We start from the raw sequence: 22,983 nt of genomic DNA, 5'->3' as shown, positions 1-22,983 counted from the left end.
TCCCAATAAATCCTAAATTCTTAAACTCTGTTGAATGCTGATCTGAAGTGCAAGTTGAAAGCGTGAGGTGCAATGGATTTAATTTATTCAAGGTGTGTCCAAATCCACCTTTGCTGTCTTGTGCCAGGGGCGCAGGGGTATCTTGCTCTGTTCTGCCCCTTGTGCCAGCAGCACACAGTGGTATACACCTATCAGCTGAGCCCAGGTAAGGCTGAAAATGCAATAAACCAATCAGAACGTCGTCTCTCATCGCCTTTGATGAGCAGGTGTCCAGGAGCCTAAGCGGTGGCTGCATGATGGGGGATTTACCAAGAGGAAACAAAGCGAAAAGATTTTCAAGAGGAGATAGATCTCCTGCTTTGAGAAGTGTAAGCACCTTGAAATTATGTTGTATTTTGTAATTTATTATCATCATCATCATTATCATTATGCAGCTCCACTGACTGAGGCGTGGGGGAGAGGAGTGAGAGGAGATATTCTTGTCCTCTTCATCCTCATTTCCTCCTCCCATCCTGGCTCGTCTGTCCCACTAACACTACAGTGGGTGGAGGAAACAGAAAGTGTTTGATACTGTCAGCACCAGGCTCTGACAGAAGTACACACACCTTTTTCTCCCTGCGGCGGCTGTGGGTTCAACTTCTACCTGCAGCCCTTTGCAGCATTTCCTGACTCTTACCCCCTCTTTCCTGTCATAACTTCAGCTCTATCATTTAAGAAAGCCAAATACATTCATATAATAATAATAAAAAAAAAATATATATATATATATATATAATGAAAAAGTATGTTTAAGTGAGATGGTTAAAGTCCAAGTTAAGTCATAAGTCAATGGTGTGAAGTTCAAGTCATGTTGCAAGTATTTTTTGATTTGCAACAAAGGTAGAAGTGAAGTAAAGTGGAGGTCACATACTGTGAGTTTTGCGCAGACAATAGCCCCGGGCCCCAGCTGTCAAGTACGAATTCTTCTCCCAGCTTTTTATAAGTGCTGGATGAATCAGAAGTAGCCCCGAGCTTTTTGTTTTGAGTGTCAGCCCAGGGCCAAACATGAAAAGAAAAGATGTTGGAGGAAGTGTGGAGGAACAAACTGAACTGAATCGGAACCCTGCGATCAGGGATCAAGTCTGCGACTGTGGCCCACGCAGGACATTTATGGACATTATCTTCATCCTGCCCTCTGCCAGATATTGTTTTGATCTTGTTACACATATGCGGAAATTTCCATTTTTTTCAGCCAGCAAGTAAAGATTGAATCAAAGATGCGTAAAAAGTCAAGCCTAAAAAAAAAGTGATGCAACACAGAGATGCACTCGCTCATGTCTCAGCTTTTTCTGGAACATGTTGCAAGCATCAAATTTTGAATGAGTGTATATTTATCAAAAACAAAGTTTTGCAGTTTCAACATTAAATATCTTGTCTTTGTACTGGATTCAATAGAATATAGGTTGAAACATTTTTGCAAATCATTGCATTCGTTTGTTTTATTTGTTTCATTTGAAAACCTCAAAATTCTACTTAAATACAGTTTTATCTATCGACATATTTATGTCCACAAAGTCATCAATAAATAAATGAGACCAGACAAGCAGTTGGGGTTTCTTTTTCTTGTGCATCTGTGCTTTTTATTGCAATAATACATCTGCATGTTGATATATATTTACACACACGCACACGCCCACACACACATACACTCTCTCACACACACACATCATCAATGATCAGGACAAAACAAGAAGTTTGGACACCAAGCACTGAACACATGACATGAGAAAAAACCCACAAATTAACCACCAACTGTCTAAACCTGGTTTTTCCACACACACACACACTTAAAACACACGCATGCTCACATCCTACAGCACATTCTGCCCCCACACACTCGCCCACGCTGCCTCCTACACACATGAACACATGCAGCATTTAGTTCCCCACACATGCACACGAGCGGACACAAGCTCGAGTCGAGATAAAGGTCTTCAGAGTCTTCGGATGTTCAAAGTGCAGAATATTATATTTTTTGTCTGTAACACTGATGATGCCAGAACTACACTAGCTAGACTGAACCGTACTGCACGCAAAACAGACAGACCCACAGGCCAACAATCCAACATTTACTTTCACTATAACAGTAACCTGGTAAAGTCAACATCTCCAGAGCAATAGGGAAGAGGAAGAATCATACTGATATAGTACGAAATAGACTTGAGACTGATCTTTTAAATTATTCTCATGATATACTGCAATTTGTCTATATATACTATTTACAGAACATGGACAAGATACATACTTTATATTTAAAGGGTTTACATTTACACATGGAACAGCTTCTTTTTTACAGCCACTATATATTCACTAAAAGCCTCTCATAGATTCACATCTTAAATATTCAAATATTCTGGGTCAGTTTTTTGGATGTACTCTGTTTCTACGGCTTGTGTTTGTGGGGATACATATCACACTAACAATAACTATCTTTAGCAGGACGAGAAATATGCAACAAATACAACAAATACTATAGCAAAAAACATACATGGCTTCTTTTTTTTTTGGTCATTTTTTACGCACGATGCACAAAACAGCACTTTTTACAATCATCTATTGCAATTTCTTTACAGATAACAGATTTGTAACAGTAGTTTGCTCGATATGTCAGTAAGTGAAAGTGTGGATGAGCAGGACAGTGAGACAGTGATATCAGAAACATGCTGAGATAAAGAGGGCTCGTGTGTTCCTCTTTTTGACCAGGTGTTTGTTTAAACAGATAGACAGACAGACGGATGGATCACTGGGCGGACGGAAAAGAGGAAGATCTCTTCTTCTTCTTCTCCTCCCCCTCATTTTGTCCCACATGTGGCTTGTCGATGGCGAGATGGTTGCTCCATTCCTCGGGCTCCTCTACTCATAGAAGCTGCGGTCACTAGAAAAAACGAAACAGCAGAAGAAGAAAGACAAGAGCATTTAAGTTTCTTTTGTGTTGCACCGCTCCCCCTCAACAGAATTCCTACTTAAGAGGGGTCCTTTTTTAGCAACAAACTCCAGAGTACTCACACAACACCAGCACAACGCTGGGCGGTGTCTCGAGAAAAACAAAAAGTGATGAGCAGGATTTAACGGGCTATAAAACAAGAAGACAGCCACACAAAAAACCATCACTCATTGAGCTTTTAACTCTAGTCCAATCTTGATCCTGTGAGAGGCAAAGTTCAAAAATCCAGTAAAGCTATTGTGTAGCAGGTTGTAAAACAAAAACACACACACACTGAGATTTAAGGCACAAAAGATGCATGAATATTCACTGTCAGTGTGATAAAAAGCTAAATGATGCTGGTCACATATCATGGTTTTGGGTTAACATGCGTATTTTAGTTACAAGTCGTCAGTTAAGGTACAGGTTTGCATAAATTAAGAGCAATTGGCTTTCAGAGCAATGGGCATTTGTTTTGGGGTTGTTTTTGGCTGTTGGTCTAATTGGACATTTTTCAGACTGTTGGGGTTTTGGACATTGTTGGACACTGTTTTCCAAAGTTACATTGTCTCTCTTTAAACTGTCAAATGAGTGAGACATGAATTGAAATGAAATGAATCATGCAAAACAAAAAATCTGTACCCTTGGTGTTAATGCTTTCCATGTAAAATATACTGCACACACTAAAACAGTTGTTTGAAGCTGCTACTGCACTCAAAATCCTAGGTGGTGGGAGAATAAATGTGTAAATGCTAATCTATTAGCTAACTGGGAAGCTACAGGTTTTATGCTCCTAACCTTCAGGCACACATCTCATTGCTTTGTGGTTGACCTTACCAGTACACAGCGAGAGCGACCGACAGCTTAAATTCGGATTTGATCGCCTTCATTCAACCTGGTGATTGCAAAATAAAGGCGTTATGGTCAATGGTTGGTAGGAAGAAGTCACTGATTGTTAGCCTTTTTCTGCACTCTTAAAGGACAATGGGGACATCTACTGTGTGGGTGTGCAGTGTGGAAAGACTGGAGTCTTCAAAATCAATATCTATTCTTCTGGGACACTACTGAGCTGTGTTTAACATATTATATTATGTCAATGATGCTGATGGAAATAACATACTGACACATAATGGTATAAAGGAAAGTAAATGGGAAGTGAATAGAAACAAAACGGCTGAAGATGAGAATAAAATTAGAAGGTTTAAGTGGATGGGGGCTGTTGATGAGCAATAACGTTGAGCGTGATTGGTGCAGAACGGTTGTACTCACGCCCCCTCGTCTCTGAGCAGAGTCAGGAACTTGGTCACTCTGTAATCCTGGTCCATCTAGAGACAGTGAGAGAAAGCAGAGACAGAAAGAGACTGAACGGTCTGTTGACAGTAGTAATGCAAATAATCAGCACAAAGTCAATATGGGGCCACGCAGCCACATCAGAAATCTGCCAGCCACCGCAGCTGAAGCTGTTGTGAAGGACCACTCGAGCAGAAATAGTAGCTAACCATCCCCTGTTATCTAGTGACACGATTGTGGACGTGACTGGAGACAGTGAAACTGTCTCCCTCCCTCAGATGGAGACGTTTTAAAGTGTTTATAATGATTAGCATGTTAGATGCCTGCATTTTGCACATGCATGTTGTTAAAGCGTGTTCATCTGGCGGTGTGAAAACCACACACTGGGGCTTTATGGGGGTTTGCATGTGGGACTATTTCTTTGCAGGACTATCAGGTGGTTTTGGTGTGGTTGGAACATCTAAAATTGCAGAATGAAGACTTTTTTCCGACACACAATTGATAGAAAAGGAACAGTAACATTGTAAAGTAACAGTAATACGTAATACATTACACTTTGAAAGTAACTTGCCCAACACTGATCTTGTGAGCAGAGATGCAACAGGAAGCCATCTGGCCCCACAGAGGAGGAACAAACATGCTCATAACCCGTCGAAAGACTCCACACTCTTAGAAATAAAGGTTTCAAAGGGTTCTTTCTGAAGACCTGCACAATCCACAACTCTTTGCTTCTGAAGAACCCTTTTTTGAAGAAGAAAGGGTTTGTCGAGGGCTCTTTGGAAGACTAAGGGTTCCCTTGAGAGCCCTTTTCATCCAGAGAAACCTTTTTGGTAGAAAGAGTTCTTCAATGATTGTTGAAATACTTCTGTATATACATATATATAATATTGTCTTATAGGTAGAACTCTCTGAGAGGGTACCAAGTTTCAGGAACTAGAAAGGGTTCTCCTATGGAGACAAGCCAAGGAACCCTCAGTGTTTCTAGTCAGCACCTTTAGTTCTAAGAATGTAGTATATATCCTCAAAGGTCCCATCACAGCTGATGTGTGGTGTTTTGTGAGCTGTTACTGTCTTCATACCTGCAGCGACATCTCGATGAGCACGAGGAGCTTCTTGATGCCGATCCAGACTCGCTTCCCTTTGAGCTGCTGTGCGATGCTGGCACGCTCTTTGTCTGTGAAGCTCCCCAGCAGCTACAGCGACAACAAAGAAAAAAAAAAAAATTCTACCCTCAAAACCTCCAACGGAAAAGCAAAATAAAGGAAGAGTGCCCCTGAAAACACCCTTTTAATTATGTCACATTTTTTCAGTCACTGAGGTGAACGTAGTTTTTCCTGATGTGCGCCACAAATGTTACAGAGTGGAATACGTCAAGGCTGAGTGTGTGCATGAATATGAGCTCTTGAGAATGGGGGATGGTTATGTTTAATTCACCCCATTCATCTGTGTGTCCTTGCGTGTAAGCACAATCGTGAGCATCTTTACCTTCAAGCAACTGAATGCAGTGAATACATTAAAGACCTGTGATTGTATGCATGTAGGTGTGTGCGTGTGTGTACGTGCGTGTGTGTATTCATACCTCTAAGGCGTCGACTAGCTGCTCCCCAGTAGAGATGTTGGGGATGTGGATGGTGGTGCTGAAGGCGTCCAACATCTCCATCTCCTGCAGAACGTCCTTCCGGCTGGTGGTGCCGATGATGAGCAGCTTCCGGCCCTGCAGGAGGAACAGATGACTCGTTTTGTCCTTTATTAATTATGCCACATGGGAAATTCAATTTTCTGTGGTGAGTGAAGGTTAATTGTCCAGTCACAAAGTCACGAGTTCAAAAAATACAATACTAATAGAGCTGTAACCACAGGCACACTGCAGATTTTCATTTCAGCAGATTTTTGGGGTAATGGTTCGGTAATTCTGAGATGAGCAAATAAACTGTTCAAGCTTTTGTTGATCTAATTAAAAAGTTAAATTCTGAATCAAAGACACATAAAGCTAAATTAAATGCACAAAATTATGATGCAGTAATATAATGAAAGGAAATCAGTGTAGAAACAGGGGAAAAAAAATAGAAAGTTAAAACCAAAAATAAAACAATATGGGGTAGTGCTTTGTTACTGTCTGATTATTACATATTATACATTTGTCTTATAGGAATAGTCCACATTTTGAGAAATGTAAAAAACAATATAGTCTGTAACAATATGTCTCCAGGGTGCAGATGCACTCTGACCTTTGGTGGAGCTTTCTTCAGCAGCACCAGCAGAGCCTGAAGCACCAGGTTAGAGAAACGAGGTCCGATGGGGACGTAATCCAGCAGACGCTCAATGTCATCCACCACCACACAGCTGAGCTGTGACTTATAGGCATCATCAAAGACCTGAAACAGAGGGAGGCAGGGAGAGGGGGAGGGACGAATGAGTGAAGAGAAGGACAATGGAGAGACAGGCAGGGAGGATGCAGGAAGGCATTAATGGATGGAAAAAAAACAAAGGGAGGAGTCAGTGGTGGAAGGGCAGAAGCAATTAACCAGATGAAATAGTTACATAAGCTATTATTTAAATGCAAATGCTTCATTGTTTGCTGGCATGCTCTAAGGGTTAAAACACACTGCAGCTCTTACCTTTTTGATTGCCTGGCACTTGGAGATCTCTGAGTGTCCAATCATCTTGTCTGGAGAGCAGATCTTAATGAAGGGGAACTGCGAGTCCTCTGCAATCTTAGCTGCCAAGGCTGTCTTTCCACTGTGGGGTGGACCTGCGGGAGAGGAGGGGGACAATTCACTGCCTGCACGTGTTTGTATTTGTATGTGTGTAAGCTTTTCAAATAAACAAGATTTTTACACAAAATCGTTTCAAATGTTTGTCTGACTGACAGTAAAAAAACAGAACGTAGCCATTAAGGCTAACCGCGGAGGGATCTACATCAGGACCAGCTTGCACATCTGTTCACACGTGTGAGGCTGGGGATGGTCGTCCATTTTGGCTGTGTCCATGCGACAGAAGGAGTTGTAAACTAGATCAAACTGTTGGTACCTGCTAGTAACCTAATTGCAAGAATAAAAATGAAGATGCACACTCTGCAATTGGTGTAAATCTTTGCACTGATCTCACTGGTCTGGACAAAAAGGTAAATTCATTATTTTTCCACCTGGACCCTATTTTTCTATGTGTTTCTGTCTAAGTAACTAATGGGGAGAATATATATTTTTTAATTGGTCCAGCATCAATCGAGCAATTTAAGATACTAACTCATTATTTTAAGGTAAGCAGCCTCCCCCTACCATGAAATTCCAGGCCTGGTCCAGCTTAAAAAACACCAAAGTTACTGAAGTCTTAATATTCGTTTTCTGTGTGTTTCTAGTTTCTCACCCTCCAAGAGCACAGCTACCAGTGGTGTGCGATCACTGTTCTTGGTCTGCTGCACCAGCAGCTCTCCATCATCCAGGACATGAGTGACTGGATCACCCCATTTGATGATGCCGTTCATGATGTAGCTGGCATAATCCTCCTGGTTTGTTCCAAACGCCTGGATGACAATATGAGGACGTGTTAGGAACTGTGTTTTGCCTTTTCATATGACAGGATTACACTGGACTCTGCAGTCAGTCTTTAAAAGACCTGGTACATACAGGTTTTATGTCATTGTTGAGGGATCCCAAAAAGTCAGCTCTGGTGACTTGCAGCTTCTCTGCCCTCTCCATGTCCACTTCCACTGTAGATGTAGCCTGGAAAGGAATATAACAGATAACTGCATCAAACCATTGTCGGGTTTAAGAGACATACCTTCAGTTTACTCTACACAGAGAGAACTACTCAGCCTGTAAAAACAGTCATAATATTCTCTATGGGTCTGGAGAAATCTAGAAAAATAAATCTAATTTTTGCATTTTTCGATATTTTTAAGAAAAGCGGGCACTAAGGAGGCAGGGGAGTTTAATAAAAGGAACTATCAAGTTGTATGGGAAATATAGAAACCAATTTCGTCTTCCATTTTATTTGACTGTCCGTGTGTGTCACAGCCAATTTAACACAACGTAACACAGCCATGCAAAACAAGCCAGATTTCTCAGCTCGAGGAGGAAACTGGTAGCACACAAAGCAGTACATTACGCCCTTAGATGTGTCGATTTCTTGCCACTTCCCTGTCCACCCGCTGTGTTCTGAGGCTTTCAACCACTTTTTATAGTCCTTATCAGGAAGTGGTGTGTGCTCAGTGTTTCTCAAACTTTTTACACTGTGTACCACCTCAGAAAATATTTAGCCGTTCAAGTACCACCATTATGTTCAAAGTTAGAATACGGTATTTTAAGCCCACTCTATTCAGCTATGGACAGTTGGACAAAGACAAGAGGCAGGTTTATTCCTAATAAGTCCTGCTTCAACAGAGGGCTGTTTGGTGCTGTCAGCTGCTGTGGACACCTCCCTGGTCATCCACTTCATTTTCAACACGGCTGCTCAAAGTCTTGTCTCCCTGATCTGCACTTCTCTTCATAATAGTTCCAGTTTGGAGCCACAATAGTACTTTTTTATTTTACTTCTGCTCACTATCTCACCATCACAGTTCATCTTGTAAATCATAGATGACATATGTGTGTGCTACATGCATGACTGCGACCACATAACAGGCTGAGACTGAAACAAAAATACAGAAAAGATAAAACCACAGTACCACAGTTTGAAAATCAAGGTTTTAAAGAGTTTGCATATTTAATTTCTGTGGATCATTGTTGGCTGTTATTACAACATTTTAAACTCTTGTAAACAGGATCCCAACCCAGCCCTAAAGCAAGCTTTGTGTATTTGAAAGTGCAGCGACCTTGATGTGCCGGTTCATGGCGGTGGACTGAGCGGCCCTGACCAGCCCCTCCAGCTCTGCGCCGCTGTAGTTCTTCGTCTCGACTGCCAGCTCCTTGATGTTGACATCGGGAGCGAGCAGGTTGAAGCTTCGCATCTTGTTGGTGTGGATGGTCAGGATCTGGACGCGCCCCTTCTCGTCAGGCAGACCTGGAAGTTAGATGGTGAGGTGGCGAGGACCAGAGGAAGAGGGGTGGAAGGAAGAGATGGCCGTGGGTATGGAAAGGCAAGAAATGAGTATTGAGAGGTTGGAGTGAATGAGAGAAGCAGACAAGAAGGTAATAAACAGGTAAAAGGGAAAATTCAGACTCAATTCAGCTCCACTTTGCTTTATCAGCTTGATGTATTGTTTAGAAAACACACTGCCAAACCATTCACTGATAAAATCCCCACAATTTCAAGGCCTTCTTTTAACAGGAAAGGTAAAAGTAAAATTTGTATATTGGATTTCTTTCCTTTTTAACAAAAGTATATGACATTTATTAAAAGGCAACCCATTCCCATTTAAATGGGCGATTGGTGATCATATTCATTCATCAGTACTTCTGTTTTATTCTAAAACCACAAGTAAACTATATAAAACTTCTCACTTGCACATTTCATGAGAAACTACCTCACACAAAAAGGTGATATTTCAGCACGTTGCAGTCGTGGATGAGGATGAGAGATACTAACTTTAACCACAATGTCAAGATTAGTTTTTCTAAAGAAAAAAAGAGAGGGAGCTGAACACTCACTGATTTCCATCTTGACTTCAAACCTGCCAGGCCTCATCAGGGCGTCATCTATCAGGTCAGGCCTGTTGGTCATACCTGCAGAGAAAGAGGCAGAGGGCAGGACTGTGTTATGGATGTTGACTATATATTTTTTGATACTGTACTGTGTGTGCAGATCCATACAATGGACCTTATAAGGAGTCAAAAGATGCAACTGAAGATATGACACATCCCCACATAGGAGACAACATTTTGGAGACCTTGTATAACATTCCTTAAAAGTTCTAAGGTGATGAATGTCCTGAACCTTTACAGAACATTGGGAATGTTCCTAAAACATCCTCTTTTGGTTATGGAAGTGCTGCAGTTCAAAGTTCCCTACATGGGGATGTCCCAGTTGTAATTTATGGTCACACTGCAAAATCACAGAAAGGACATCTGGGGCGAAACATTCTCATATGACCAACAGGGGACCCTAAGTTTACCCTCCCAGATGTCCTCTTTGTCATGTCGCTAAATGACCTTGTGAGTTCAACAGTCTCCTAAAGACCAGGAGTCACGTACCATCCAGGAACGTCCACAAAAAGAACTTCCAGCACTTACAAGGGACATTGGTCCATTTTGTTGCATTACAGTAACATTATTGAACCAAAGGATCAAAGATTGAATAGATATTAATACTACTGTTGGTATATTCCAAAATAAAGTCAGAAATCATGCTTATAAAAGAACTGAGATAATTTTTCTTCTAATCTGCTTTGTGGATATCAAGTCCAGCAGTTTGCATGTTCGGTTCCCAGTTTCCCCACCATCAAAAAGTGTGTGTGTGTGTGAGGTTAGTTTTCCTGTCATTGTCCTTGATCAGCTGGTTTAGAACTGGGATTGGTCCCTGGGTGCAGCATAGTGGCCGCCCACTGTTCTTTACACTCAGGATAATAATTGCAGAATAACTGAACTTCTAAGCATGTTCTAAGCATTTTCCAAGGTCCCATAAAGGTTGTGTATAAAGTTCCTTTACATAGTGAATACAGAAAAACTTGAGAAAACTCAAAATGTCAAGGCAGGTTTAAAAACTTTCCTTTCTAATTTTAAAGTTTGGCATATGTGTTGCTGCAACTTAGACATTCTGCCTCTCCAACAGCTTCTGCTCTGTCCACTGTCTGACTTCATGTCAAACTATTCACTCTTCACGGCGTTGATCTAATGAAACGTTGTTGGCGGTTTATCTTCACTTTTTAGCAAGTTCTTTTGGGTCCTGTTATCCAACTATCATAGATGAAACTCGCCCACAAATGGAGCAGAGCAGACAGTCTGATATAATAACTTCAGGGACGTGGATTACGCTAATGATCAAATCTCAGGAGCGCACAGCTGCACGTGAACAGATGGCACTCATCAAGTTGAAGTGAGCGATGTACGACAAGTCAATTTAGTTGACAGAGTTTGGTGAATCTGACTTGGAACACTTGTACAGTCAGGGTAATTACATGTAGTAGTAGACATGTAGTTGAACTACTTTTTAAAAGTAGACAAGCTATATATTTTTTAAATGTAGTTTAACTATGTTTCATTGTGAAGTAGCTAGTAGTTATTTTCTCCAACACTGATCGTACAAACAAACCTCACAGAAAAAAGTAAGAGAGGTTTAAGATGTGAGTACAAAAATGTTCTTACATGAGGCCCATTGTCTCTGTGCCTAAGATGTCAGTAGACATATTTCCTGCTGAAATGTAGTATTTTCAAAGCTTGCCATCATACCTATGTTCAGAGAATGGGCGACAAATTGAAGGAAAGCCCAATTATATAATGAGTCAGTGAGATACTGGGCTACCCAGTGCCTCCAGGGTAGCTGCAGTGCTGCTTGGTCCAGATTCTCCAATATCTGTAGAACTGGAGTCCCGTCACTAACTGTTCAGATGATGGCAACACTGTGCGCAAAAACTGCATTTCAATCATCATGGAACATAAAATGTCATTTCACACAGAAAATACGCACATAAAATAAACATCACTGGATCGTTCACAATCTGGGGCACATTTCACGGAAATGATGTGCAAGTGTTTCACAAATGATTGTTGCAGATTGTGGAGTCCTATGGGACTCTTGAGTCTATGGGTCACAAGTATGCTCTGCTCTCAGTCAGTATAATCATATCACATCATACAGCTGGTGAGGACACTAAATCAGGTTATTACCAAGGTTATTATAAGTAAATAAAACTAAACCAAATACTAAAATAGGTGTGAAAAAACATTTAGCCAATGAATGAAATGAAATTAAAATAAAATGGTCCAACAAAACAAGCATGAGGAGGCAGTGGTGCAATGTGCAAAGTGTTATGTTTGTACTGAAACACCTGTTCTGAACTCTGTAAATCTCGCCCCTGGCAAATAAAGCTGCACTTATGAGATGCTTATTAGACTTATTAGGGAGTAATTATGGACACATTACAACAGAACTGCATTGTAAACTAAAGTGAAATCACAGATCTGCTACTTGAGACACACATTGTTTGGCTGCGTGGTCTCATACAGTTGGCAGAACAGCCAAGACTGATGCCTACTTCTTTGATCAAATCACATTGTCTGCCCACATTATTACAACGAGTCTGTGCAGTCACCCATAGACAAAATATTCCTCTACTTCCACAATTTTTAAGTTTCATTTTTATTTTTTTGTCTAATTTAATACAAAGCACAGCCTGTTATTTCTTATTATTGTGGTGTAAAATAAATTGTAACTGAAAACCAACATAAAAATAAAAATACCAAATGAAAAAAAACCAAAACTATAATAACTCTGGATGCTACTGACCGATGACCAGGATGTTGTTAAGTTGCTCCACGCCGTCGATCTTTGACAGGAGCTGGTTGACCACGGTGTCGTGCACGCCCGTGCTGCTGGCGCCCGTGCCTCTCTGCTTGCAAATGGCGTCCAGTTCATCAAAGATGATGATATGGAGGCCGCTGTTGGCTCCCAGCTGGAGACAAGTTGTGTTTAAAAATGATGAAGTTTTTTTAAAATCGAACAGGTGAAAAAAATACACTGAGCGTCTCTCACCCTCTTCTGCTCCTCCTCTGCCTCGGCGAACAGTTTGCGGATGTTTGCCTCAGACTCTCCCACGTACTTGTTGAGGATCTCGGGGCCATTGACGACCTTTGGCTCCCGGGCATTTAACATCTTGCCAATCTGCCTGGCCATCAGTGTTTTACCACAACCTGGAGGCCCAAACAGCAAGATGCCCTTCACGTGCTTACACCCTGGAACAAAGAAGGAGGGGCGGAAAGGGAAGAGACAGAGAGACATAGAGGAGGACAGAAACAAAAGACGTGAAGAGTGTTAGAAGAATGAGAAAGAAGAAAGAAAGAAAGGAAGAAGTCAGGAGAAAAAGCAGTGACAAGGCAGGAGACGGGGGGAGGGAGACATTGGAAGGAGAAAAGATGTATGCATGTTATATGCAAGTTTTATGTGCTCAAAGCCAGAGGGAGAAGAGACCAGGTTAATAAAATGAATCATGAAAACAATGAATAAATTGTACATTATTGTCTCTTGCTCTGTGTGTGTGCGTGTGGGTATGAAAACAAATAGCTGCCATTGTACTGTGACTAACCCTGTTTCCTCCATCGTATTACTGTATATTACATTTCGCTCCCGTGGGAAAGATGCACTAGACAAAATTACTGGCGAGGTTAGGTTATCCAAATCAGATGTTTGATCCATAATATAAAATACATTTTCCACAGTAATTACATTCACTTGTTGGGCGAAAAAGCAATATATTTGCAGTAAAACGCGAGAACAAATTGAAGTGCCTGCATTACATGTACGTTGTATGAGGACAAAGAGACATTTCTGATCTCAGAAAAACAGAGAAAAATATAGACATAATGACAAATTGTCTCATAATGATCCGATAAAAGGACAGTGGATGTCAAAAATCGAGACCCGTTCAAGTTGCAGTTCACATCCATGTTCGTCCAGACTTAATAAAGGTATTACGTGTATTTTCTGGCAAAATTTAAATAATTAAAAACAGCCCGACCAGTCCGGGGGCCCTTGCACACACCGGGCCCCTCGGCTGCAGCCTCAGCCAGTCTGGGTATTATTCTGTCCAGATGTCCCTGAGATATTACGCTCACAAGAATGGGACAGACATCACCATGACCTCTGACCTCTAAATTCCAATCAGTTCATCCTTGTGTTGAAGGAGATGTTTGGACTAAATCTGAAGAAGTTTCAGCAAGGCGTTCTTGAGATATAGAATGGGACGCACAGATAAATGGACCACACAAGGACATAATGCCTCAGATCATGGCTGTCACAGGGAGGGAGGCATGTAAAAAACAAAACAACCATAGTAAAAGTCTTGAAAGTGACAAAAAAGAGTGAGGAAAGAGGGGGTATCTCACCCATCTGCTCCACAATGTCTGGAGGGAAGACTCGGGAAGCAAAGGCTCTGCGGAAAATGTCAGAGAATTCCCTGTCCAGACCTCCAATTCCCATCTTCTCAAAGTTCCAGTCTGGGTTGATGATTGTCTGTCGTGCCTCCTTGGTCTTTGCCTTACCTGTTAAGACACATAAAGGCAGAGGTGAAAGAAGAATTCAGATCCTTAACTCAAGTAAAACACCACATTCTGCGCCAAGTAAAAGTCCTTCATTCAAAACGTTACTGAAGTAAAGGTATGCAAGTATTATTAACAAAATGTACTTAAATTCTGCGGTCAAATGTTCCATGTCAGTGTTTTATTATTAAATGACGGTGGATTAATTTTACAGCTGCATTAATGTGTAGGTTGCATTTTACTGCTGTAGCTGTTTAAGGTTGAACTTATTTTAACTACTTTATAAACTGTTGGATAGTTTAATCTCCAGCTCTGCATCATAATTAAGTAAAGTTACTTGCATAAATGTATTTAGTTACATTCCACCAATAGATAAAGGAACTACTTGACACAGAAAATAACAGTTATAGTATATCTTAAAGCGAGTGGCTACAAGAGGACAGAAGCAGATCTGAATAGTTCTGAAAACAAACCATGTTTCATGATGTTGGAAAGGTAAAGGGAATATCTGAGGAGTTTAAAAATGAATTAAAAACCATAGAATAAAAGCCAGATTTGGTCTATAAGTCTTTCTTGGCCTGTTCTTTAGTAAACAGGGGTCTTGTGAGGTGATCTGTGGAAGATGATCCGTTAGTGAGAGAATTATTGTATTGTATTACTGTGTTCTTACTGCCACCCTGTGGAGGAAATGTATATGAGACTGTTGCACGACGTCTCCATGATCCTCATGTTGTTTATGCAGCACCCTGAAGCTACCATGGTGAGTTGTACAGCATTAAAATAACTGTTATGTTATGTTATGTTTAAATAAACACATTAAGAAAACACATTTATTGATTTAGGCCCTCAGAAGTTTTGGGAAATATCAGCAACCTGCAGGGAGAATTGAGGAACGTACCAACAAGTGTGAGGGATGAACTCTCCGCCTTCTCAAAAATCACCTGGCTGTTCCCCACCATCAGCCCGATGTCGATCTGTTAGAGAAAACAGAAACATAGTCAATCTGTCTTTATTCAGAGAAGTGGCAGATCTACACTTTTATTCATCAGCATCCTTCGTTTGGCTAAAAGCTTTAATGGGATCAAACAGGATAAAAGTTGTTGATGTGCTTTGTTCATTGTTTATTTTAACAGCTCTGGTTAGTCACTGATGCCCCAGAGATCACCTGCCATCTGAGGCCATCTTTTTTTGTGATTCTCTGATGATGTAAAAATATTTCCCTCCATCTACTGATTTAAACATTAGCTGGGAGAGGACCCTCATTCATTTAAGATATTAAGCCATACCATGCTTTATTTGTTTATTAAATGTAAATACAAGGATAAAACAAGAAGAAATGAAATAAAAAAAAATAGAATAAAATGATTAAAAACAAGAGTAAAGAGTAATTACACTGAAATAAAAACTGAAATAAAAAGAAAAATGAGACAAAACCTATAAAATACAAGAACAGTACAATAAAAACAAGAATAAAAAGATAAAAACAGGAATAAAAGGATCTAAAAACAACAATTTTCAGCAATTCTGACTTTGAAACAACATCTCTACCAATAATTATATATCTAGCATGTTAGGTTTTGTAGTACTTTATGAACTGATGAAGTTGTAGTGTCTTGTATAAGGGTACGTATCACATCTCTGCATTTGGAGCGTTTGTGTTTTGTTATTACCATACCATATTAATGTGCATGAATCAGTAATGAGCACAATGATGTAATAAACTGGGGAGTAGGGACGCTTCTCCATAGTGCAAAGCCATCGGTTGTCAGATAGTAATAACTTTATGGGTGTATATGGGGATCAAGATGAGGCTTAATGCAAAAATAATTATTCACCAGAGGTCATTAAGCTGCAGCAGTAAATATTACAGATATGACACATCATTTAACGATGTACACCACTGTGATGCTTCCATCCCCTTGATTTATTATGACCAATGCCTGATGGTCCTAGAAATCCAGACGATATTCAGACCATTAAATTTCTCAAAAGCAATTCATATTCAAGCTGATTCTCTAATTATTTGAGTTTAATTAAGGAGAAGCAGCAACACATTAGTCCAGTAGCAGAGCTATGTTTGCTTATCCAAAATATATATGGCTTTTAAATTGAGGAGAATGGAGCAGAGGTGCAATGAAATATAGGATCGATAAAATCCACCAGGGCAAGACGTGCAAATTCCAAATAAAAGGGATCAGAATGAGCTTTCAGTAGCAACGTGACAGCATTCCTGTTTACCATGAGAGATCTCCATTTAGTGGAGAAAACCCCCTTCCTGAACAGGACAAGGTGGATAACTCATTTCAATAAAAGCCTAATTTGAGAAAGGCTTGTGAATGTTGTGACACTCTCAACTTTTTTTTTGATTTTACTAGTTCGGGTTCTGTGTGTGGTCGGGTACCTTCTGTTTCTTTCCCGATGCTGGTTCTCCTTTGAGGATGCTGGCGTCCATGGCCTCGATATCCTTCACCATCAAGCCAAACAGCTTGTCGCAGAAACTGAACACCAGCTGAGAGACGGAGACAAGCAAGAGGAGGACAAGATCAGAAAACCTACAGAGCCAAGGACAAGGCAAAATGTATGTGTGCTTCCACGTCTGTGTATTAGTATGTTTGTTTCTGTTATTTGGAGAACCTGCTGGGTAACAGAGAAGGCCTGGTTGTTGAACTGTTGGATAAACTCGGCAGCCATCTTGTCTGAGTCGTAAGGGGAGGAGTCGGTACTCTTCTTTTGCAGGAAGTCAATTTCGATAGTCATGGCGCCAATGCACTGCTTGGACTTGTCAAAGTTGTAGTTGGACACTGAGGAGACAGATTGATAAATTGATGTCAGAAATTCAAGTTAGCCGATAGACTGACAGTATAGACCAGAACAGCAAGGAGCAACTGAACACAACATGCAAAATCTTTCACTCAGGTTGAGGACAGATACAGCCAATTAACCATACCTAGGTCAAACCCCTTCTTGCTCTAACATTTCTGCATTAAAATATCTAAAAACTCAAGAAATGTTACATATTTAGTTCAGCTGTGAACTTACATTATCACAAATGTTTCCAACAATAGTCAAATCCAGAGAAATCTCTAATTTATTCAAGGTAAACAGTCCAGTTCCTAATAGTTGCTATGCTAGCTGTAACTTATGTGCACTGAAGCAGGGCGTGGTGAATGTCAAGTACAGAATAACACCTTAGATGCACTGCTTGTTAAACATCATGTGCAGCAATTCAATGACAAATGTTTTACCTTCCACCTCCTGGCCGATGGAGAGACCGGCCCATTTCCTCTATAAGAGAGAGACGTGAAAAGGAAATAAAGACATATTGAAATTAAGACAGCAACTGGGAATTAACAATGTGTGTGGGAGTGCTTGTGTGTGTGTGGGTGCGTGTGCGTGTGTGTGTGTACCTGTGGCAGACTGAAGGCGATGCTTCCAGGTGCCACAGTGTGGTGGGTCTTGACTGTAAACACAAACTTGTGGTTGGGCGTGGTCTTCACGGTCACGTGTCTGCAGAGACAGCAGACAGTTGGACTCTGGTTATCACAGGTGAAACATCCATCTATATGCAGTGTAACACTGCTGACTCACCTTCAAACCAATTTATCTTATTTGACCTTTCATGGTCTGATACGTTCTTTTCCACTCTGTTTTGCGGTTCAACAGTGCCTTCAGATGGAGTCTTGTTTACCGTGTTCACTGAGAACACCCACCTCCTGCGGTGCTCACAACCTCCACACTTTTTCTGAAAGCTGTTGATAGTTCTGATGTGTTTGGTGATGTTTTCAGAAATGGTGGAGGCCATGGGAGTCCATATTTCGGTGAATGGCAGGTTCACATTGTAATTTTGATTATGCCTTTGCATTTTCTGCATTACGTTACCTACTCACTTACCGAATCATTCTCTAGATGCTTACAGTTTTGGTTGTCATGTTGCCGTTGCTTAGCAATGGTGTTCTCATGACAAAGACTGAATTTAATGACCACCTTACACCAAACAATCAGGATGACAGGAGCATGCCTCAACTACAGCAAAACTCTCATTTGTGTCATTTATTCTGACACTGGAAATTTGTTTCAGACAGTAAGATTGCTTGAAAAGTTGTATAATGCCAGTTTTAACCAGATGTGTAGACAGCTTCCCATATCATAATCACAAGGCCATTTGAAGGCAGCATAACCTCAGCTTTTACATTCATCTACAGTTTTATTCTTGTTTTTTTGCCATGCCATTCCCCTGTAACTAACCTATTTATTTATTATACCTTTCTGTGACATGTTGATTGTAGGCCTATACCTCCCCAGAGTTACTGTGTATGGATTAAAGTTGCATTCATTGATTTCATTTCCATGACATGGCTAATGTTTTGCTAAATAATTGCCTTTTACACATCCAATAGACATGGAGCAACATTAGCATTTCGTAAAAGTTGTATTTCTTACCACCTAACAAATAAAAGTCCAATATTTATTCTCCATCTTGCTCTGGTTGAGTCTCCACCAACTCTTGAGAGAAATATGAGCCTAAAACACTTCACTATGTGCAGCAGCTAGTTGCTAACTTTGTCTGTCTTCTGCTCGGTGCTGGACAGGTAGCTGCCTGCTTAAAAATCAAGAAAATTATCCAAAACAGAGTAAAAAGCTCAGCAGAGGTAAGGAAATCACAGAATTTGGTGACACGTTCTCTGGTTTTACATACACATGGTAAACAAAAATCCCAAAATTAGCCAAAAGGCTCTCATCCGTATTCCCTGGCCAAGGTGTTAAAAGCCTTCCTAAAATATAATACAATTGTTGACTAAAAATATTTAGGGCAGCTTTAATTAATTCAATCAAATATGCCACTGATGTTTTTGCAGTTCTCCAGGTCACGTCTCTGACATACATCAGTGTGTTTGCAGACCACGCAGCACTATTTAATTGGCTGGTTTCATGGGGGCATTATTGAAGATTTGTGATTGGTTGATCTCCATTGGTTACTAGGATACAGTCCATTCTTCTCACATAAATGACCCCTGTTCCAACAAGGCTCATCAAGATAGTTTATTGTAAGTCTGCCTTCAGGTGGAAACAGATGTTGAGCAAAAACATCCTATATATTGTTAGAAATGAAAGATTTCATTTTGAAAATTCATGTGTTGGTTTGGTCATAGCTTTAAAAATACGATATCTTACCAGGAGAATATGAACCGCTGTTTACACTGACGCCAGAAAATCTGTTTTTCAATCATGAAAATTCCACATTGATAAATTTCTAAGACAACTGAGTGTGCACAGTACACTACTGGCAGCACAGACATCACTGCTTGGTGGCACTGTATGATAAAGACAAGGCTGCAGTTGCCATGGCAGCAAAATTATAGGACAAACTCAGATTTCACATTTGTTCTAAGACCTGTCAGGTGTTGTATAATGTGTGCTTTTACTGTGTTGAATAACAAAATGATAACAGGTGATTCTGGTGGGAATCTAATGTGTGTGTCACAATTCATGCTGTGACGCAATAGGATGTAGTTGCATGTAACGCTACAATTTTAAATTTTTAAATGTGTTTTTATTTTATATGCAACAGTGCCTGCGCACATTCTTATATACATTTGCTACTACAACCAGAATGTTGTTTTGTTGTCTGTCAGCAGCTCAGTCCCTTCATCACTGTTTGTTTTTTAATATCATCTTTTCTTGCTTCAACACTAAGAGATAAAAGCATCAGCCCAATGACATCTCAAGTATCTGAATGCTTTTAACTCTGCAGAGTGCAAACCCAACACGAAAGGGTTTTATTTCACAGTCACACAGAATGGTCTGACAGGGAGGAAATAATCCACACACTAAAAAAAAAAAAAGACACATGGTTGATCCAATTAAGAACCATCTTCTGGATGAATGATGTGAGATAAAGTGGATTGATGGGTGTTTGGTTAGATGAGAAATGATTGGAGAGATGCCCAGGTGCGTGCCTGTATTGACAAATGCAATGATGAGTAGGCGATAATGACTACTCACTGTCCTGACTGCAGATCCTTCTCGCTCACCACAGCACAATTAGTCAGCGACAGCTCATCTGTCGGGCATCGCGCCGCTTGCATGGTCTGTGAAGAGAAAGATAGAGAAAAAGGAGCAATGATTAAATTACAGTGAGCATGACTGAACATTTTATAGTCCAGTAGAGATTTTTGTCTTTCTGTCTTAGCCTTTATTTATTGATGAACATGAATTCTGAGCATGCAAAACATCAGAGCAAGGGGAAAAATGTTAACTTGATCGTGACAAACACCCACTTTCACCATCTGAACATATGAAGTCTTTTTCCTGCAATAGGCGGTGGGTTTTATTCTGGCTGATAAAAAATGCAATCACTGTGTGTGTTGTCTCAGCTAAGTTTGTTGCTTCACATACTAAGCAACATTATTTACTCTCCGCATTAACAAAATACTGAATATTTTGTGTACGGTCAAAGAGCGAATGTGCAGCCTAAGATGAAATCAGTGATTTAGATGTAAACTGTGTCCAGTTATTAGGATTTTAAATTTCCAACACAGTATAAATATAACTGAATTTCACGAAAATGCCAAAACTGTTAAAATTATAACACATCCATTATATTTTTCTTTGCAACTGCAAACTGTAAGACATTTCAAGTTGGTTCAATGTAAAAACTTAAGTACTGTTCCTCCCTTCTTCACTGATCACCAGCAGTATTTTATGAAAAAGTTGCTATTTATATGTAACTGATTATTTGTTTACTATAATAAAAAAAATAAAATAAATAATAATAATAATAATTATAACATATTCACTCGTGACTCAGTCCACTTAGGGCCATCCATAATGTCTCGTTAAAATAGCTAGCTTGGCTAATTAATTTGCACCATCTACTGGTGGGCATGGGAAATGCATTTCATTTATTCAGTCTAACTAGAGGCAGTGATAACACATGCAGACTGGGGATAAAAAATGAAAGACCACTGGGGGAAATCACCCTTATCTTCTCCAGCAAAATGTGTGTCAGATGCTTTCAGTGTATTTGGGCCTTAACCGCTGTGGTTGCTGTCTGAGCCCTTTTGTGCCAAATTCAGTTTGTTAAATTAAAAGTGCACCATCGGTAAGGACTGAAAACTTGCATCCTGCATTATGTTTTGCGGTGATACAGAAGTCTAAGAAGTCTTCACTTCGGTTCTATTATTAGAAAACAGCTCTTTAAATTAGCACAGGGTAAAGAAAAGATTCAGAGCTAGATTCAGCATCTGCAGGCTGCTAAACGGGCAGGAAGCAGCTTTGGGGAAAAAAAACAGAACCAGCAACGACTCAAGGGAAATTAATCGCTGTATCAGATGTTTTTTCTCAAAGTGAGTGAAGAATCAATACTGGCAACATTTCAACATGACCAAAGAAGGTGATAAAGCAAAGAGGGGATATGGCTCATAGCTTTCTGAGCACTTAAATCACGAGAGGGTCAGAGACAGACAGATAATATTTGGGGTCTTTGATGATGTTGCAGAGAAGCCACCTGTGCATCAAAGGCCTTGCTTATTTATTATCTGTTAAAAAATTTAAACTGACTTCCTATTACAAAATGCAGCCATTTGAACCATGTCTTTCAGAGAGACTCCTACTACTTTGCAGGTGTGGTAAGACAGGTTTGAATATGTTAAATTTCTCGTAAGGACACGCTGCCATGTCCTTATCTTCAGCACCTATTGAACAGCCTCTGTAGTACAACCATCTCTGCAGCACAGGAGAGAAAGGTACAAGGATGAGCCGCGAGTTCCAGCAGATAGAGAATTCCTGTGCACATCCCTGCAGCCTGAGCACATGAAGTGGTAACCATGGTAACTGCATTAAGCGATCAGGCAGAGCCACGGACGATAAATCAGGCTTTACTGCTGGTTTATTTATCACAGCCATGAATGGCGCTGTCCCTCCGAGGCAGCACAGGTTACTCTGCTGCAAACAGTTTTAAGTCATTTGTTCCAGTAAATACATCAGACCTGCACTCACTGACAGGGTAAAGCTCCTCGGCGTTTCCTATTTGCTCTTTGTATTGCTTCGGCTGAAGTGTTTCATTTATAACTAATGCAATATAGCAGCTTGCCGACATACACTGTTGAAACTTTCGCCCTTTGAGCGACTCAGCACCTGGTTTTAGTTAGAACACGCCCCCTTCACGTGTACAGTGGGTTTTTAGAGCTCCTATTTCATTGATGAAAACGATGCTATAATAGTGATGAGACTGAACCAGATCAGTAAAGTTGAAGCCAGACAGCTAAACAGTGAGCTGAAACTCACTAGAAAGCTCTGCAAAACTGAGGGAAGCTGCATATTCAGGTGATAATTCCCCATAGGTTCATCACTATATATTGTCATATTGTTTTTACATTGACATTTGATCCATAACGAATCATTCCTTCCATTTGTTTGCAACAGTAGATGTATGTAGATGTTTTTCTGGACACTGAGTGTAAATCCATGACCAGCAGGCACTTAAACACTGGCTGCTACTCGCAGAGCTGCACCCGCTGCAGCAATTTAAAATCAGCATTTATATCCTTTGATCAGCTGCCAGCATAGCACATAAATGCAGTTATATTTAGCAGCTAAATC

General features: G+C 40.3%; 1 protein-coding gene across 2 annotated transcripts in view; it reads right to left on the bottom strand.

Moving 5' to 3' along the window:
• Positions 1 to 1,586: 1,586 nt before the first annotated feature.
• LOC146309648 (vesicle-fusing ATPase) overlaps positions 1,587 to 22,983 on the bottom strand; it is a 43,480-nt gene continuing 22,083 nt past the window's right edge. The window contains exons 2-21 of one of the 2 annotated variants that reach the window (XM_084744382.1): positions 20,386 to 20,471; positions 17,790 to 17,889; positions 17,628 to 17,667; positions 17,017 to 17,183; positions 16,784 to 16,891; positions 15,281 to 15,356; positions 14,230 to 14,385; positions 12,881 to 13,080; positions 12,635 to 12,800; positions 9,841 to 9,915; positions 9,066 to 9,253; positions 7,879 to 7,974; positions 7,619 to 7,775; positions 6,871 to 7,004; positions 6,481 to 6,627; positions 5,832 to 5,966; positions 5,332 to 5,445; positions 4,232 to 4,287; positions 3,800 to 3,857; positions 1,587 to 2,914 (exon numbers count right to left, since the gene is read on the bottom strand). In XM_084744382.1, the coding sequence (XP_084600508.1) occupies positions 3,827 to 3,857; positions 4,232 to 4,287; positions 5,332 to 5,445; positions 5,832 to 5,966; positions 6,481 to 6,627; positions 6,871 to 7,004; positions 7,619 to 7,775; positions 7,879 to 7,974; positions 9,066 to 9,253; positions 9,841 to 9,915; positions 12,635 to 12,800; positions 12,881 to 13,080; positions 14,230 to 14,385; positions 15,281 to 15,356; positions 16,784 to 16,891; positions 17,017 to 17,183; positions 17,628 to 17,667; positions 17,790 to 17,889; positions 20,386 to 20,471 (2,232 nt within the window). In that variant the 3' untranslated portion in view covers positions 1,587 to 2,914; positions 3,800 to 3,826. The remainder of the gene's footprint in view (positions 2,915 to 3,799; positions 3,858 to 4,231; positions 4,288 to 5,331; positions 5,446 to 5,831; positions 5,967 to 6,480; positions 6,628 to 6,870; positions 7,005 to 7,618; positions 7,776 to 7,878; positions 7,975 to 9,065; positions 9,254 to 9,840; positions 9,916 to 12,634; positions 12,801 to 12,880; positions 13,081 to 14,229; positions 14,386 to 15,280; positions 15,357 to 16,783; positions 16,892 to 17,016; positions 17,184 to 17,627; positions 17,668 to 17,789; positions 17,890 to 20,385; positions 20,472 to 22,983) is intronic. The other variant, XM_084744383.1, reaches the window with a different exon arrangement.

Source organism: Lutjanus erythropterus, chromosome 19 (assembly GCF_056507025.1).
Source record: "Lutjanus erythropterus isolate fLutEry1 chromosome 19, fLutEry1.hap2, whole genome shotgun sequence".
NCBI classification, from domain to species: domain Eukaryota; kingdom Metazoa; phylum Chordata; class Actinopteri; order Lutjaniformes; family Lutjanidae; genus Lutjanus; species Lutjanus erythropterus.
The sequence above is the reverse complement of the archived record's forward strand: the minus strand, read 5'-3'. Positions and strand labels throughout refer to the sequence as shown.